The 19,413-nt window shown below is 40.4% G+C and overlaps 1 protein-coding gene across 1 annotated transcript in view; it reads left to right on the forward strand.

Annotated features, from left to right (window-relative positions):
- The first annotated feature begins 525 nt into the window (after window positions 1–525).
- The window catches only part of LOC112109099 (glutamate decarboxylase 1-like), a 77,431-nt gene continuing 58,543 nt past the window's right edge, over window positions 526–19,413 (forward strand). Inside the window, exon 1 of the mRNA XM_024203490.2 lies at window positions 526–633. Coding sequence (XP_024059258.2) covers window positions 526–633 — 108 coding nt within the window. The remainder of the gene's footprint in view (window positions 634–19,413) is intronic.

Genomic DNA, 19,413 nt, shown 5'->3' on the forward strand with positions numbered 1-19,413 from the left:
CAGTTTGTTCCCAGTGTTCTCCAAGGAAACAGGACATGTGTACACTTTGTACATAAACTTAACATATGAAAACATAAGAAAATACTGGACTCCACATCCCAAATGGGAAACTAATTCACCAAGCCCCAAAATATGATTTTTGCTCAGTACAGGGCACTATTATTTAAGTATTTGCTTTAAAGTGCTTTTCCTTAGCTTCCCAGGCTTTTCAAAACATTTTAAAATACATCAGATCAAAGAAATACAAATCCAAAATGGAGAAAGATGTTGCAACATATCAACCCCTTTATATTGAATCAGCCTTCAAAGTGACTCCCTCCCCATCTATTGCACCCTGGCAGAGGGCCCTGAATAGTTTTGGGTGCTGGAAAAAAAAAAAAAAGAAGAACAACTGCAGAAACTCAACCATTCCCCAGCCTCTGAAAAACTAAATGGGCCTTTCTTATTTATATTTCAGGAGCACCTAGAAAATCCAAATGAGATGAAGGCCAATTGTTCAAGACTCTGTACATACACTAGTAAGAGATGTTCCTTGCCATAAAGAGCTTACAACTAAGTAGACAAAAACAAAAGATCGGGAGGAGAAAGAAGAGCACAGACCGGTGGAGTGACTTGCTTACAGACATACTGCAGGTCAGTGACCGATAGAGTGACCAGACAGCAAGTGTGAAAAATTGGGACGGGGGTGGGGAGTAATAGGAGCCTATATAAGAAAAAGACCCCAAAATTGGGACTTTCCCTATAAAATCGGGACATCTGGTCACCCTACTGGCCGAGCCAGGTCTCCTGAGACTCATGCACCCAGTGCCTAAGCCACTGAACCAAGCTGCCTTGCAGTGTGCCCAGGAAATCACCATATTTCTAGATTGGACAGGATGTTGAGCAGGGGGCGGGGGAAAGGCTTGAGTTATGGACCTATGTGGAAGATGCTCTGCCACCATCATTCTTTTAAACCGCTGTTTGCTCAGGAGCCTCTGATTACAACAACGAAGGTATTACACAGGAAGAGCTATAGTCTGTCATGCAACCAGGTTCCATGTATGTATTTTTTAACATAGTTGAAGCTTGCAACTGTTATTTAATATTGAGGGTGGATTTGTTTTTTGTTTTTTGTTTCCACACTGCATGTTACAGGAAGTGTGTTTGGTATCCCCATTCGGTGAGCATAGGTCAGAGACTAGTGTGTGCGGGTCAGGTCAGGAAATGCTGTAATGGTACAGCAATGTGACAACAAAGGTCCACTTTGCGCCACTTGTAGGTAGAAATGGATCCTGGAGAATCCCCCCCTGGTCAGGGGACCTCTTTGCTGGTGGAAGCAGATAATCCACCTCCTCACAAGCTGCCCTCCCCCCTATCACTGATCTATATGGCAGAAGAGCTGGGGTTGAAACAATGACTCATTCACACACCACAGAGGCTGGCATTAGGCTTCTTTGAAAACTTGGCCCCAAAATAACAGATCTATTAAAAGAAAATAATTGAAAATCACCTCTGACTTCCAGTAATTTCCCTAGAGGTTTCCCATGCAACTGTTCTCTGTGCTGATTAAGATGTTAGTAATGCCATCAACCCTTGACGTGGAACACAAAACCCTGAACTTTGTTCTTTGTACTTCAGGATAAAAAGTGGAACAAAAACTCCCCTTACCAGCTCACCTTTGGCAGAAAGAGTTGGTAACATAACTCCCAGTGCATCATGCTTAAAACTTTACAGCCAAGAGTGAAATCAATGTGTCAGCTAAAGGCCTATAAAATATAAACCATGTGCTGCTAAGATCATTCATGAAACTGCTTTAGCACATCCTTACATTGGTGAGATAGAAAGCCAGTTATGATTTAAAAAAAAAAATCCTTGTTTTCTGGCAAATAATAATAAATATCCAATATGAGCCACAAGACAAAATAAATGGATAATAGCTGATTTCAGACCTCAAATCAGACAGTGTCTAAGATTAGTAAGTGCAACAGTGCCCTCTACATCTCGTCAGTTCAAGCACATCTAACAACGTATTTCTAAAACTCTGATGAACTTGGAATAAAAATATTTATACAGGGTGGTAAAGTTTTTGATGCACTATCTACACAAAAAGAAATTTGGTTTATAAAAATAGTTGTCCACTTCAATTACTGTATATTATATCATCTGAATCTTCATATTTAAATCAATCATCACATTTAGAATGAGTTATTTGAGAGTCACATCCTTAAATCTCTATTTTTTTTAATTAAAGCAACTCTCTTTTGATCTCAGTGGGCGATTGCTTGCGTAAAGAGTGAGTAAAAAGAGTGTGGGACTCAGGATTTGACCCTATAGCTTATGTGAGAAAACTGATAACACCATCAATCTCAGATCATAAGATTTACATTTCTTACTCATTTTGGTACAATAGTCCAATACTTTTTGTATATGTACATTGGAGGAAAGAACAGACTGCCACGTCCAGGAGCCAAGCACCAGCGAGAACAGGAAAATCATGGAACTTTCAATTTGCATCTCTCTCTGAAAAGTAAGCCAGTATGGTATGGTGTACCGGTAAGAGCCGGTTCACAGCCGACTGTACCAGCAGCGGCCGGGAGCCCCAGGGCTTCGGCGGCAATTTAAAGGGCCCGGGGCTCTTGGCCACCACAACCATTATGGCACCAGTAGCTGGAGCCCTGGCCCTTTAAATTGCTGCCTGAGCCCCGGGGTAGCGCTAGCGGCGGCGGGAAGCCCTGGGCCCTTTAAATTGCCGCTGAAGGGCTGGCTGGGGGAGTCTGGCCACAGCCCCGCCCCTTCCGGTTGAGGCCCCGCCCCCACCTTGCTCAGGACCCTGGCCGCTCTGCGTACTGGTAAGTCTCTTAAGTTACTTTCACCCCTGGTCCTCATCATCAGGTAACGGAAGGAGCCTTTGAGCAGAACAGCTGCACTGGTAACTGACATTCCCCAGGTTATAATCTGACTGTTGAACAGCTGCGTCCTCTTAATTCTCCAACCTTTTACACCACTTCGCTGTGAGAGCAACCAGCTCACCCACAGTCTCCAACATGTAAATCACTCACAGCTACACAGTATGAGTGTTATGGCCAGTCACCCTTGAATTACACTGCACATCAACACCAGCAAATTCCCAGTCCCAGAAATGTACCTCTTGTACTGCCCAGCTCTCTCCTGGACAACACAAGCTCATATAAAATCTGTCATTTTATTAATAGAAAATAAGTACAAATCCTTTTCTCTCAAATGGAGTTTCTCAAACACTTCAAACCAGGCACACTGTTTTAGATAAAACAAGTTTAACAACTACAGAAAGATGTAATCACTTACAATCTCAGTAAAAAGGCATAAAAATCAGAATTGGTCACAAAGAAATAAAAGGTAAAAAGCAACTAACACCTAACATAACAAGCTAAGTGAATTCAAAGCAAAAGTGTCTCTCACCACTCACTTCAGCAGTTTTACTGGCTGAATTCCTTTCAGACAGGATCCCTCTCTCAGTCCAAAGCTGTTTCTTTGTTCCTCAGGTACTGCTGTGGGTAGAGAGAAAGAGGAGTATCTTGGTGCATCTGTTTCCCATTCTTATTCCTTTTCCTCTTCTTTGAGGATCATCTCCTGCTGGGGTTCAGGAGACAGACAGCCTGTAGGGACAGGAACCTCCAGTTATTTCTTTGCCAAAATATAAATTTCTCGCTCATACCCTTTTTCCTGACAAAGAGTGGCCGCTTAATCAGGGGATGGTCAATTTGATTTCACTGATACCTGGCTGAGGTGCCAATTTGTCTTTTGTTTCCGAGGAACTTGTTTGTGGCAGCTTCTCCAGATTTGGAGTATTTCTTAGTAACATCATACAGTAGAATTTTGTAACTTTACATGCAACGTTGCCACACATATTTTACCAGGGCAATAATCAGCAAATCATGAGTTTTCAGATGATACCTTAAAAGATATAGTTTGTACAACATTTATCGCAATCTTGAAAAAGGAGTGGGTGTAGGGATACGGACAATCACAGTAACCTCTCCCCCAACTCCTTTTTCTTCCTTTGGCAAAAGTTTTGCATTCAAGTACTAATATAATTGTCCCTTGTTTTGTGATACAATACATTCCACTCCTGTTTAGCCAAATGGCTTTGGAACACCTGAACATTTTGGATAACTTGGTATTTGGATAACTGGAAGTGCTATTAACTGACATAGAGCTACATTAGAGAGACACTGGATTTGGATAATTAGGATGTTCAGAAAAGGGAATTTGGATAACTGGAATTACATTGTATTCCGATACTAAAATGGATAACAAAGGCAAAGAACGTGTATATTATAAAGAGGTAATACAATTATACAAGATTAACTGCTATCTTTACTTGAGTCTTTGAGCTTGTCTACACACACACACACACAAATTATACTACAGTTAAAGGGTACAACACCCTCACCGCCATCCGGCGTGGAAGCAATTACATTAGTGCAAAGGTGTCAAACTTATCTAGTTTGTTCCCAGAATAGAAAGGGAATAAATTATACTGGTTTAAGGCACCTTTCTACCAGTATAAGTGTGTCCACATTAGGAGTTGTACCAATTATCAGTAGAAAATCATAAAAATAATTTGTCAGTTCAAAAACTGTGTATAAACCAGGCCATAATACCCTCCCCGCCCCCCATTTCTCATTTTTTATGTCTTCCTTGTTTGTCAGCCTCAGAAACTGACATGTTCTTTATTTTGTATGCTGAGTGCAAGGTAGCAAATGTGACCAGGAAGCTCATATCATAATAGTCATTTTATTCCAGAACTGTAACCCTTTTTTTCTATATGGGGGCCTGATCTTTCAAGTTTTTGATCACCATCAACTCCTGGTGAAGTCAGTGGGAGCTCAGAAGTTCTAACGATAGGGCCTTTACTAAAGTCCACCTGTAGATTCATTTTTGAGTGCTTAGGACCATTACCTAGCCTGTTCAATACATTAGTATTTGATTCTTCCTCTTTCTGTTAACCACTTTGACATTTATACTCTTTGAATCTCATTTTGTTGATATCAGTACACTTCTCATGTTTATGTGCTTTTAATCTATCCTGCACAGTCTTTGCCATCTTTCAGTTGTATGCTGTCTGAATCTGATCAGTGCGCTTTCCATTGCATCTTTAGGACTCTTTTGTAGAATGTTGTGGTTTTAAGATTACAATTTTGTAAAGTGGAAAAAAGGAAGAAATGCAAAAGCTAAAGAGAGGTAGTTTTAAAGATAAAGGGCCAGAAGGGAAATGAACTGTGGTGGGTCCAGTATAGAGGGAGAAGAGGAAGCAAATGATTATGAGGCGCGTGGAGCACTTGCACACCTAACAGATTTCAAAATGAAAATGAGGGCAGTTGATCTAGTGCAATACAACAAATTCATATGTTGCTGTATCCTTTCTTTACTTTTCTCGCTGTCTGGTTTCCCCCCCCCCCCCAGCTGAATTGCTATAATTTTGCATCTTTCCTCCCACAATACCCTTGATCTGCCTGGTTTTTGCTCCAACTATTTTCCCTTAGTGTTTTCGGAGTCCCACTCTCAAGCCAGTGTCTGACCCACACGAACACCCCTCCTTCTCTCTCATAATAATGGACTATTTTTAATCAAAGAAAAGTTGATCAATATTGGTAGATAGCAGACCCTGGTTCTCACTTTTTTTAATAAGTGAAGAAAAGGGAGGAAAGACAGATCAGTCATGCTTTAAAATCTGGAGGAATCTTTTATTTGTATTTTGCTGAACTATAATATATGGAGCTATACCGATCTCATAGAACTGGAAGGGACCCCGAAAGGTCATCGAGTCCAGCCCCCTGCCTTCACTAGCAGGACCAAGTACTGATTTTTTTGCCCCCGATCCTTAAGTGGCCCCCTCAAGGATTGAACTCACAACCCTGGGTTTAGCAGGCCAATGCTCAAACCACTGAGCTATCCCTCCTATCATAAGCTAGGAATTCACCCAGGTGGTGTAATTAAATAATATTGCTAATAATAATAATAAAACCCCTCACACATTTGAATGTAACTGTAGCTGATGTTATCTAAACACAGCAAGAGGAAAATTGTGCTTGGAATATTTTTAGAACAGCCCCTGGGTTCACTAATTTTTTATCTGCCAACAAAATGAAAGAGCAGTTTTGGAGTAATGTATTAAAGTGCCCTGCAGTTATGAAGAAACTAATAATGATGAACAAACACCTTCTAGGACAGAAGCTTCTGTACATTCCCTGACAGACATGCAGATTGTACTGGATTAAAGTATTATCAGTAACTCTCTTTTTTTTTTCCTATTGATAAAGGGTAGGTCACTGGTTTTAAATTGAATCTCTTCTCAGAATGTTTCCTGTAGGCCATATATCTATTCACTAAGAACAGAAACTTAAAAAAAAAAAAAAAAGACTAGGTTCCATTTTAATTTATTCTTAATTTTTAAAAAATGCAGCTAATTATCCATCCTTTCATATAGTGATGTCAAGTAAACTTAACCTTTGCCACTATTCAGGAAAGCACTGAAGTTTATTCCTATTCAGGAGAGATTGGCCTTGGTGGACTTAAGCACAAATGCTCTCCTGACTAGCTATGCTTTTCAGAACCAGGGCTCTATTGCAGAAAGCCCATAAAATATTCTCTACACCAATGATTCCCCATGGTACCTCTGCATGAGGGAGTGGGCAGTTAGATTAGTTACATAGGAAGAACATCAGAGGGTCCTGTGGCACCTTTGAGACTAACAGAAGTATAGGGAGCATAAGCTTTCGTGGGTAAGAACCTCACTTCTTCAGATGCAAGCATTAGTCTCAAAGGTGCCACAGGACCCTCTGTTGCTTTTTACAGATTCAGACTAACACGGCTACCCCTCTGATACTTGATAGGAAGAACATGTACACTTCTGTGCACTGGGGAGACAATTTACAAGCTGGTTCTGAATATTGGTATGGAAGGGAATGTTATTGGAAAATGGGGGACAGATCAGTGGACATCAAATAACCACAAACTCCCACACAGCTTGTATGGAGGGGTCAGGGCTGGTATTTCAGCTCAGGGGCTAAAAATGTGGGCATGGAGCAGTTGCAAAGCTGCCCCTTATGATTTTGAGTTGCAGTTTTTCTCACCAAGTCCCACTCCATTGCACCACCTCAATGTCTATGTAGTTCCTCACGCAACCCTCTCCTCTCTTCTCCCCCCCCCCCCCCCCGTGTCCTGGCATGGCTCACTCAAGGGCCTATCACAACTACAGTGCCTGTACTTGGGAGACTGCTCCTGGGAACATAGGATCATCCCGAGGGGGACAAACAGGGAAGAGGTGGGGCCATAATAAAGTTCAATTGTGCTCTGCCTCTTACTTGGGCTAGTCACCAAATACAACAATTTGGCTTTGAATGACTAGATGGAGTAATTAAGAAAACTAAAGAAGTGATGTTTACTTTGGGCTCTGATAACTCACTCTTGATCTAATTTTTGTCATTGAAGGAAGATGAAAGGTCGTAAAGGAACATTCTGTTCTCATCGAGGGTAGGTTGTTATGCTTTTAGAAAAAACAAATATAATCTGATAACACTGGAAATTTGCAGAATAAAAAATATGGATGCTTTTTGATCTGATACAGCTTAGAAAGATATTGTGCCAGCACAAAATACCGAATAAGAGTAACACATGAAGTCTTTGTAACAATTGAGAGGACTATGGGACATGATTTTTAAAGCCATGGAACATATACTGTATAGAGGTATACCTTCAAACACAAATCCAAATATTAAAATAAAGGAACCTTTCACTGCATGAACTGGATGATAAACTGCTCATAATGAGACAAAGAAAACTGGCCTTACCAAAATAAGGTTGATATTTAAGGTTCAGGACCCAGTTTTCAGTAGGGAATGCTTCTCGAATGAATAACCATAGGACCCGTGACTTAAATTGTCATTCAGGACAACAGTTATCTTCAGAATAATTTCATTTAGAGTTGAAATGTCCCATAAAATTCTCCTCTTCAGACAGCTAAACAAATAAACTTGTCATGTTAATTATTTCTTATGAACTGTGCACCACTGAAGATGTGTCACCACCCCTTCCCATCATTGCTCCAAAGGTTCTGGCACCCTTGGTTAAGACTTGCAGATGCAAGCTGTGCTGAATAACTTGGAGGGAGACGGCTGGGTGAGGAAAGTGGTCAATGGAAGCATGTGACTAGGAGAATCAGGCAAGGGAAAAGACTGGTTAATGAAGGAAAAACAAAGCTCAGGAACAGGTTTGCTGAGTTGGAAAATGAAGAAGGGGCACAGCAGGCAGTAACTGAAGGTGGGAGGACAAGGAAGAGAAGAGCGGCTAGTCCTGTAAGAAGAGGGGAAGAGCCAGAGTTCAGAGCCCCAGGAGGATACAGGATGACTTGCAGATGGTTGCAAGAGAGAATAAAAGACAAGAAGACTTGCAGGCAGAAAGAAGAGAAAGAAGGCCTGAGAATCACACCATCACCAGGAAAAGGCAGGTCTATGTGATTGGGCACTCTCCACTAAAAAGAACAGACAGGCCTGTCACCGGAGCTTATTTGGAGAACAGAAGAGTGTGCTATGTGCCGGGAGCTAAGATACAGGATGTGGATCTGAGGCTGAAGAGGATCCTAATGGGAGCAGGAAAGACTCCACTGATTGTCCTGGCACAGCTAGATTCTCGCTGGAATGTATCAAGGGAGACTACGCGAGACTGGGGAAGATGCTTAATGAAATGGAGGCTCAGGTATCTCCAGTGGGATTCTGCCTGTCCCTAGAGGAGGAGAAGGAAGGCAAGGCAAGATTTTGACGATTAACAGATGGCTCAAGCAGTGGTGCTATAAGGAGGGCTTTGGGATGTTTGACCACTGGGAGGCATTCATGGACAGAGGACTGTTCTCATGGGGTGGACTCCTCCTGAATAGGGAGGGAAATAGACTTCTGCGATGGAGGTAAGCACAACTCATTAAGAGCTTTAAACTAAGAACTCCGGAGAGACAGTAAGTAGGTGCTCATGTAATCGCCACACCTGATTTTAACATTCAGAGGGAAGAAAATCAAGTAAGAGAGGATACAGCAATGGAGAAAGGAAGAGCAGTGGGTAGGAGAATGGACATTAAGGGGAAGGATAGTGCTGATGCCAGTCATATACGTGATACTGGCAATAGAATAACTGTATCCAATCGGGCGAGGAATATGGGAAAAGCCAAGCAGCAGCAATTAAGATGTGTGTACATGAATGCAAGGAGCCTGGGCAACAAGATGGAGGAACTAAAACTACCAGTGCAGGAAGTGAAAGCAGATATTATAGGGATAACAGAAACATGGTGGAATAATAGTCATGACTGGAGTACAGGTATTCAAGGGTATATGCTGTTCAGGAAAGATAGAAATAAAGGCAAGCGTGGTTGAATAGTATTGTATACTAATGATGAGGTGTACTGTAAAAAAATTAGAAGTGATGGAATGGATAAGACAGAGTCTGTTTGGGCCAGAATCACTTTGGAAAAGAAAGCTAATAGAGTTTTCCCTGGGCTACTGCTTAAGTTATGCTACAGACAGATATAGATTGGAGGACAAGTGCTACTAATAATAGTAGGGCCCAGATTTTCCTGGATGTGATAGCTGACAGATTTCTTCACCAAACAGTTGCTGAACCAAAAAGAGGTGATGCCATTTTAGATTTGGTATTGGTGAATTGTGAGGACCTCATAAGAGAACTGATTGTAGGAGACAGCCTTGTTTTGAGTGATCATGAGCTCATTCCGTTTAAACTAAATGGAGGCACCAAAAAAAAAAAAATCTGGAACAAAGGTCATTGATTTCAAAAGAACTAAATTTAAAAAAATTAAGGGAATTAGGGACATGGACAGGACTGAAGAACTCAAGGATCTGAATGTGGAGGAGGCTTGGAATTACTTTGAAAGTTGCAGAAGCTATCTAAAACCTACATCCTAAGCAAGGGGGAAAATTTTATAGAGAAGGGTTGCAAACCAAGCCAGGTGATTAAGAGAAAGCAGACAATCTACAAGGAATGGAAGATAGGAGGGATCAGCAAGGAAAGCTACCTCTTGGAGGTCAGAAAGTGTAGAGATAAAGTGAGGCCTGCCAAAAGCCAAGCAGCGTTGGACCTTGCAAAAGGAATGAAAACCAGTAGTAAAAGGTTCTACAGCCGTATAAATAAGATGGAAAGAAGAAGTGGGACTGCTAAACACTGAGGAAGGGGTGGAGATTAAAGATAATCTAAGCCCAGCCCGGCACCTAAACAAATACTTTGCCTCAGTTTTTAATGGGGCTAATCATAGAATCAGAGAAATATAGGACTGGAAGGGACCTTGAGAGGTCATCTAGTCCAGTCCCCTGAACTCATGGCAAGACTAAATATTTTCTAGACCATCCCGGACAGGTGTTTGCCTAATGAAGAGCTTAGGGGTAATGGCAGGGTGGCTAATGGGAATGAGGATATGGAGGTAGAAATTACTACGTCCAAGGTGGAAGCCAAATTCAAATAGCTTAATGTGACTAAATCGGGGGGGGCTGGATAATCTCCATCCAGGGAATATTAAAGGAACTGGCACATGAAATTACTAGTCCAATAGCAAAGATTTGTAATGAATCTGTAAACTCAGGGGAATTGCTAATATGGTTCCTATTTTTAAGGAAGAGGAAAAAAAGTGATCTGCTAAACTACAGGCCTGTTACTTTGACCTCAGTTGTATGCAAGATCTTGGAACCAATTTTGAAAGAGAAAGTAGTTAAGGACATAGGGGTAAACGGTCATTGAGATAAAATACAACATGGTTTTAAAAAAGGTAGATTGTGCCAGACCAGCCTGATCTTCTTTGAGAAGATAATTGATTTTTTAGACAAAGGAAATGCAGGTAGATCTAACCTACTGGATTTCCATAAGGCATTTAATACAGTTACACATGGGAAATTATTAGTTCAATTGGCAACGATGGGGATTAATATGAGAACTGAAAGGTGGATAAGGAACTAGTTAAAGGGGAGACTACAACGTGTCATACTGAAAGGTGAACTGTCAGGCTGGAGGGACGTTACTAGTAGAGTTCCTCAGGGATCGGTCTTGGGACCAATCTTGTTTAACATTTCTATTAAAAAGTGGGAATGTGCTCAGTAAAATTTGTGGATTACACAAAATTGGGAGATATTGCCAATACAGAGGAGGACCAGATAATCACAGAAAAAGATCTGGATGTCCTTGTAAACTGGAGTAATAGAAATGGGATGAAATTTAATAGTACAAAGTGCAAGGTCATGCATTTAGGGACTAACAAGAAGAATTTTTGCTATCAACTGGAAGACCTGGGTGTATTGGTTGATCACAGGATGATTATTGTTGTCAGATGTTCGGCTGCATGCATTTGTTCTCTCTGCGTGCTGCACTGGCTCTGGCCAGATAGATCTATATAGCAGGCTCCGATCGAACTGCCCAATAAGACCACTAGACTTGGTTTAGTAGCAAAGGCGTCCGGCCAGGTTTATTGCCGACAAAGTACAGTGCTAATGCCCGGCTCAATGGTTACAGGTACACTAACACATGTATGCCATGACAATGGATGCAGCTCAATAAATGTTGGGACTTTCCACTACCCCTTAGGCTGAACGAAGGGTAAAAGTGAGGAATCCCAACATTTATAGACTTAGACAAACAATCTGGGTTAAATAATTTATGTATCATCTTACATATTTCATGAAATGTTTGTTACCTCCCCTTGAACTTTCCTTCTGATGTTTCAGACAAAACATTCCTATTCCCTGTCTTTGTTCTTTTACTCCTGATGTGTCAGACAAAATATCACTATTCATCACTTTTGTCAAACCATTTTATCGTATGCTAGGTTGGAGTGTTCTTGTGCTGGCCTGCTGGAATGTGTTTACATATTCAGTGTGTTTTAGCAATGCTAGCAATACTGGTGCCGAGGTTGTGTACCGGACACAGGCTTGCAGGCAAGCATCTGCTTTTAACAGGGCCTAACTGTTGCCCATAGCATAACTTTTGCTGACTTTGGTTCAGACCTCGGGCCTTGCACCAGGACCATGCTTCAGGCTCTTTCTACTACAACTATGAGCTGCCAATGTGATGTGGCTGTGAAAAAGGCTAGTGCAGTCCTAGGTATTTCCATAATCAGTCGAGGTATTTCCAGTAGAGACAAGGAAGTGTTAATACTGTTAGACAAGGCACTGATGAGACTTCATCTGCAATACTGGGTGCACTTCTAGTCTCCCATGTTTAAGAAAGATTAATTCAAACTGGAACAGGTGCAGAGAAGAGCCACTAGGATGATCCGAGGAAAGGAAAACCTACCTTATGAGAGGAGACTGAAAGAGCTTCGCTTGTTTAGTCTTAACAAAAAGAAGGCTGAGGGGAGATATGACTGCTCTCTATAAATATATCAGTGGGATAAATACCAAGGAGAGGGAGGAGTTATTTATCTTAATGCCAGTGTGGACACAAGAACAAAAGGATATACTGGCCATCAACAAGTTTTGGCTTTAAATTAGGTGAAGGTTTCTAACCCTCAGAGGAGTGAAGTTCTGGAACAGCCTTCCAAGGGGAACAGTGGGGGCAAAAAATCTAACTGGCTTCAAGGCTGAGCTTGATAAGTTTATGGAGGGGATGGTATGATGGGACTGCCTACAACACCATGTGGCCCATCAGCAACTGCCAGTAGCAAAAATCCCCAACGAACGGTGGTGGGACACTAGATTGGGAGTGCTCTGAGTTACTACAGACAATTCTTTCCCAGCTGTCTGCCTGGTGGGTCTTGCCCACATGCTCAGAGTCTAACTGATCATCATATTTGGGGTCAGGAGGGAATTTTCTCCTGGGTCAGATTGGCAGAGATCTTGGGGAGGAGGGTGTCACCTTCCTCTGAAGCCTGGGACATGGGTCACTTGCAGGTTTAAACGAGTGTAAATGGAGAATTCTCTGTAACTTGAAGTTTTTAAACCATGATATGAGGACTTCAGTAACTCAGCCAGAGGTTATGGGTCTATTACAGAAGTGGGTGGGTGAGGCTCCATGGCCTGCAATGTGCAGGAGGTCAGACTAGATGATCATGATGATCCCTTCTGACTGTAAAGTCTGTGAGTGTGTTATAGCAAAGTCATAGTGGGTTAAATTGTATGTCTGGGGGGAAAAACAAACAACTTTTGTTCTACATCTGATACAGAACTTTCTATGGAAAAACAACTTCCAGATTGTTTTGTGGTAAAACAAATTTCAAAAATGCTTCACAGCACTACTTTGGGCTTTTAAAAGAAGATTTGCAATCACATGTATTGTGTCTGTATTTCAGTGATTGCAAAACAAAATGGATTACTACAACAAATAAGCATCCTTGTACATAAAGTCATTTATTCCTTCTAAAAAAACTAGTCAGGATTTATTATAATATCTGAGAACTAGAACTATAAGCAAAATCTAAAAATGTGGCGAGTTGCCCCGGAAGACATGCTGTATTCATTTATTGTTCAGCTTCTTATTGCTGGCTGAGGTCATAGCTAAATTGTAATGGGTGTAAAATGAGCCAGCTTATTAATTTAAAATGCATAATTCATTTTTTGTTGCCTCTAGCTGCTTGCAAGCATTTAATTATATCATAAACTGTGGCCTAGCCCACTTTCCACTTCTGAACATTGCCAGACTTCAGAACTACTGTATTTAGCTGCAGTACCCCCTGAGGGGCTCCTGAAAGTGGGTTGCTTCTGTCACACCTAATTGAATGCTATGAAAATGATTGGTTCATGTGATTTAAAAGGCTAGAAATGTATACCTTTTGACTGTTCAGTGCATCAGAGAGAGAATGAGTATTCTTGTGCTTTTTTACTTCTCTTAAGGATTCATAGTGTACCGCATGCCATCAGCTTCTCAGGCCAGATTCTGATCTGGTGTAAATGGGCTTCAGTGGGAGCTGCTTATGGTTAGCTACCAAATTCAGGCTTGGCATAATCTTTATAATGCATAAATATTTGTCTTGGATATTCTTCTTTTCATATAATAGTCTCACCATTATTTACCTACTGGTACTTTGAAATACTTGTCATCTATTGAGCCTTTACAGATCTTAGTCCTCCTGTTTCTATAAAGCCTATAATTTTACTTATTGTTTACTATACTCTTGTTCCTTTATTATTCACTTCTAGCTCCTATTACTCTACATTGTGTCCTGCTTTTTATCGCCCACTTTCTTATCCACTTTGATTGCTGTTGCTCATTTGTTGCTGTTGCTCCTGGGATGTTGAGCTTTGTCTAAAATTCTTTGAGTATAATGTTTCCATTAAAAATTGTATTTGTGTCTGAAGCATTAGCTAATGATTATAACAAAAGCCATTTTAATGTTGGGCTGAGATAAGTGGTTATCTTTTATAGGTTTGGTCTGTCACGTAGAAAAGACAGGCAGTTGCCTAGGGCAGCAAAATATTAGGGACTGCTAAATGTTCATTAGCTATTTCGGTTTGGGTGGCTACCGGATGATAAGAGTGAGTTGTTAAGGCATCAATAACTATAGCTGGCCCTGAATTTTCATTTCCTGCTTTTGATTATCTTATTTCAACCTTTGAACATTTCTTTTTTATTTGAAAAATAGTTTATCAGAATAAACAAGTAGGAGTTCACTTCTGGGATTGCTGTAAAGGCATGTCCAGTATCAGCACAAAATGCTGATTAAAAATTAGACTCATGCGGAGAGGTTCTGGTCACTTCATAAATGCTTGAGGGCCAGACTTTTTAAAGGGGACTCCATCTATTCTCTACTTTTTCCCCTGGCTATCAATTGTACAATTTTCTGAGCACTAGTAAATGCAAGCTTAAATAGACCATAGTGAAGTGTCTCCTATTTGCAGATAAAAATGGTGTTTGTGCCCACAACTCAGGTAGTTGTCTAAATTTTATTTCACTCCTAAATTATTGTGTCCACAAAATTGCATCTGTTGTGTGTTGGGAGAGCAAATATCACAAATTAGAGGGTTTTTTCAAAAAAAATTTGGCCCTGAATATTTAATTCTTATCTATTAGTTATTAAGTGATGACAGACAAGCCTTGGAAAAGAGACATAAGAGGTTTTTGCCCCACAGAGCTAAAAATCTAAAAAGACAGAGGAGAGACTATCATGATATATTCTGTATTAAGATCTTCTTGTGGGTCTTGAAGTAGATGTGAGTTTTTCAGACCATTTGAATGAGGATGGAATGCTGGCTTTGCCAATGTCATCACAATTTCAAAAGATAATATTTTACCAAGTGGAATTTTGATTAGACAATTAGTTTGCTGGAAAGTTGGCCATAATTCCCCAGTTAAAAATAAAGGCCCCGATCCTTGGCTAAGGAGGATGAATGGAGTCTCACAATGGTGTGCAGGTATGAGACTTCAGCAAACACTATAAATGAATACATATATGGGAGAAGAGACCAATGCGAGAACTGCAACCACAACTGCCAGAGGGACAGACAAACTGTCCATGACCATTGCAGACTGTTGTATCTTTGCTTTGTGGAATTCATGCTTTTTGCATAAGCTGTTGATGTGTGCCTTGCTTCAAAGCTGTTAATAGCAACAGGACAAATCTGCGGTTACCTTGCTCTGTCATGCTTTCAAGCTTGACTTCATTGTGTCTTTATGTAATTCATACTGACCACAATGAGATTCGGTGCCTTGCTTTAACTGACTGTAAAATATGGCGCTGGGTGATCTCGAGTCCGCATATGAATGAGGTGACCAGACCAATGCAGCTGAACTTTTATGAGCATGTTCTGAGTGCAGACATCCAACAATTAAGGATTTTGATATTAGGAATCTTCTCCCACCATTTGACTGTACAAACTTCCAGAAAACCTCACATATGGAACTGATGACGTTTCCTAATATGGGGGACGGGGCGATGTGTTGTCCATGTCTCACAACCATATAGAAGTGTTGTTAGCATAGCTGCCCAATAGACGTTTAGCAGAGTGTTTATTTTGACACCGCTATCATTCCAGAGGCAGTGGGACAACATTCCAAATGCAGGACTTGCCTTGGCGTCATCAGTTGTGGCATTCTGTGAGAGCATGCTCCCGAGATAGCAAAACTTCTCCATGGACTTGAGTGGAGCATTGTTGATCTTAATAATTGGGTGGACGTGCGCATCGTCTGGCAGAGGATGGTACAATATTTCAGTGTTCTTTAGGGTAATTGTGAAACTAAAATGGTTAACTGCACAAGCAAAGTGATTAGTTATAAATTGAATAATGTCATCGATCGATTGAGCAACACAGTGCACAGTTATCAGCAAATAGAAACTCCTTAATAAGTAAATAAGACACTTTTGTGCAAGCACGGAAGCATTGCAGATAAAACAACTTCCTGTGGGTGTTGAACTGAATAAATACTCCTCTGTCAGTGTTACGAAATGCATCCATAAGCTAAGGATGAGTAGTGTATCGTGCAAATCAGGATGGGTATGGAAGGATTTGCAAAGTCTGGTTTTAACTTTTAAGCTTTCTTTGTACTGTCCTGATCCTAGGAGAATTGTGAGTAGGCCAGTCCCCCCATACAAGTATAAGGTACAACTTCCCCAAGAGCTTTAGGCTCTGATCCAAAGTCCGAAATGAATGGGAGTCTTTCTGTTGACTTCAATGGGCTTTGGATAAGGCCTTTATAGAGCATCTGGGAATCATCAAGGCACCTGGCAGAACTGGTCACAAAAATCTCTCTCTCTGACACACACACTCACACACACACAGAGAGAAAATGAAAGTGAAAATATATCATTTTATTGAAAATGATCCGTTTTTCAATTTTATTTTTGACCAAATACGATAAAATAAAATAATAGTTTTGTTTTGGGAGGGAAAAACTACTTTCACTTTTTTGATTTTTTCCCCCCCTCTGGGAAAAGGGGAAAGAATTTTTTAAAAGAAATTAAAAAATAAAATCCCCCAAAACATCAGCATTTTTCATTTCAGTTTTTTCATCAGAAAGTAAATGTACAAAAGGAAAAAAATCAAACATTTTCATTTGTTTGAAAAGACATTCTCCAATAAAAAGTTTTAACTGAAAATTTTCCACCGGCTCTAGTGCGGTAAAGTCATAAGAATGTAAGAACATAACACAAGTCCTTGTTAAGAGCTCCCTAATCCAGAAACTATTTGCAGTGCAGCCCAGCAACAACTTGACTGAACCTTCAGATTTATGAACATTTTCTGATATGCCAGTGGATGGCACCCTTAATTATCTAGATATACACATACATACAGATATCTGACCCTTTTCCCTCTTTGTAATATTTCATCATTAGTAATACATGAACTGAAAAATCATAATCATTCAAATTACAGAGATGCTTAGACTTATTAATCTAATACTTTCACATTTCCACACAAATCTTATGTCATATAATTTTTCCATGTATCTCGGCTTCTAATTTCATTTTATTTAAACTGCAAAGTATCCAGCCTCTTGCCAGCGATAACTCAAATGCCAAATTAGAAGGTCTAGTCTATAGAGCACAGCACACATTGCCCAAATTCAGTTACTCTAACTTCCTCATGTGAGATCCAATTTTTTCCCCTTCTATTATTTTTGCTCTGTAAATCATAACTATCTGCACTGTGTGCATGCACACGTGTATGTATGAACATACTTATATCTTTTATATGGCACTCTTTTAACAGTCCCAGCCATGCTCCCTTCCCTCTTACTCCTCTCCCCCACCCCCACATGACCCCTAATTTCAGATCCAGGAAGGGGCTGTCATAAGTGCCCTAATGGCTGTCACACAATCAGAGGATTTTTCTATGGTGGGGTCGTCCTATCTACCGCCTCTGTCGGGGGCGGCCTTCCGGGGGCGGAACCTTCCGCCACCTAGGGCGGCAAAAAACCTGGCGATGCTTCTAATTGGCTATAGACTAGCATAGGTACCTGATTGAGGAAAAAGTTGATTAAAAATGCAACTCTAGGGAAAACTAACTTTACAAAGAGAGATGGCACAACTTTCACCTCCGGTGGTTTGGGATGTTCAAGCCTAATCTTTTGAAGCTGTTTATCAAATCTTAAAAGTGACAGATAAAATCTTAGATTTATTGCAAATTTAGGGGAAAATTAATTGCCCTTCTGATGAGATAAGGCATAACCTTCAACTGCTAATAACCTATAACGTTATTTCACCAATACATTCATAATTAACAAATTATAAGATACATGTATTTTATCATTTAGCTGGCTAAAATCTGACACTTTTCAAAATGTGTCCAGGACCTCTTCTTGCTGATATTTGCCACGCAGCATCCATCCGTTTTAAAACCAAAATTGGCAGCTGGCATCCAAATGCCAGTTTTCTTACTCAAGGAGAGCTGGTTTTTCACTTTGCCTTTTCACACAACAAATGCAAATGTGGGGTTCAGACTGACCTAGCTGTACTTTCCTAATATAAAGCTAGCATTAGAAGGCGGAGTAGCTGTGAGTCAAGTTAGTGAAATAAGTGACTAACAGTTTAATTCTAGAGGTTAGTAAATATTCATGTTTTTAGTTTCACACATTTCATATAGACAATAAGGGCAAAATTCCATATTCAGATAAATAAGCATAACTCCTATGGATGGTAATGGAAGTTGGAAAAACAATAAGTCTGTAAAAATCAGCATGTCTACAATATATAGGCTTGCAATTGCATGCACACTTCCTGCAAATGCATATATATTTACCACAGTATGTGCACAAGCAAGTATGTGAACATCTTAAAACTAATATCTATGTGCAACTGCGGTGTGTTGTCGTAATTGCAGTCACATTTTGTACATGATGAAAACGTAGCCTCTTGAGTCAAATTATGGACAAAAGATGCTAAATTATGTGAAAAAATATACACACACTTACATATCTTCATTTGGGGGTGAAATTGATGCAAATGCATGTGAAAATGTATAATTAGAAGATTAAATAGTAATTTATGTAACTGTAGAAGTTTAATTCATGTGCATTTTTGTATGTGGTCCTCTCACTCAAATGTGGCACTAAATATATTAATCTAGTTAGCAGAGAGAGATCTAGTACATCCATGGCTGTGCAATAGGTTCATACAAAACCAAACTCACCAAAAATTAAGATGAATTTACTTTATATGGGAACCTTAACTCCAGTTTGGAAAAAGGTTCCAAACCTGAAATGATGCATTTCACCAAATCCTAGCCCAAGAAACATATACAAACACCTTTCCAATAGGTACACCCCACGCTGTTCCTTGCATCCAGGTTATGACTAGACTGTTGGCACTACTTTATCTTACATGCATTTGAAGAGTGCCATGATGGGACATTGTGCCCCTTCCCAGCATCCTCAGCAGGTGACGGGGGGGGGGTCTCTTCCCAGCTGCCTTCTGGAGAGCTGCCAGGTCATTTTCAGGGTGAGGTAAGTAGGACCCTTTGGGTGGAAGCATTTTTTTGT

The sequence above is a fragment of the Terrapene carolina genome, unplaced genomic scaffold (genome assembly GCF_002925995.2).
Source record: "Terrapene carolina triunguis isolate 2854851 unplaced genomic scaffold, T_m_triunguis-2.0 Scaffold53, whole genome shotgun sequence".
In the NCBI taxonomy this organism is placed as follows: domain Eukaryota; kingdom Metazoa; phylum Chordata; order Testudines; family Emydidae; genus Terrapene; species Terrapene triunguis.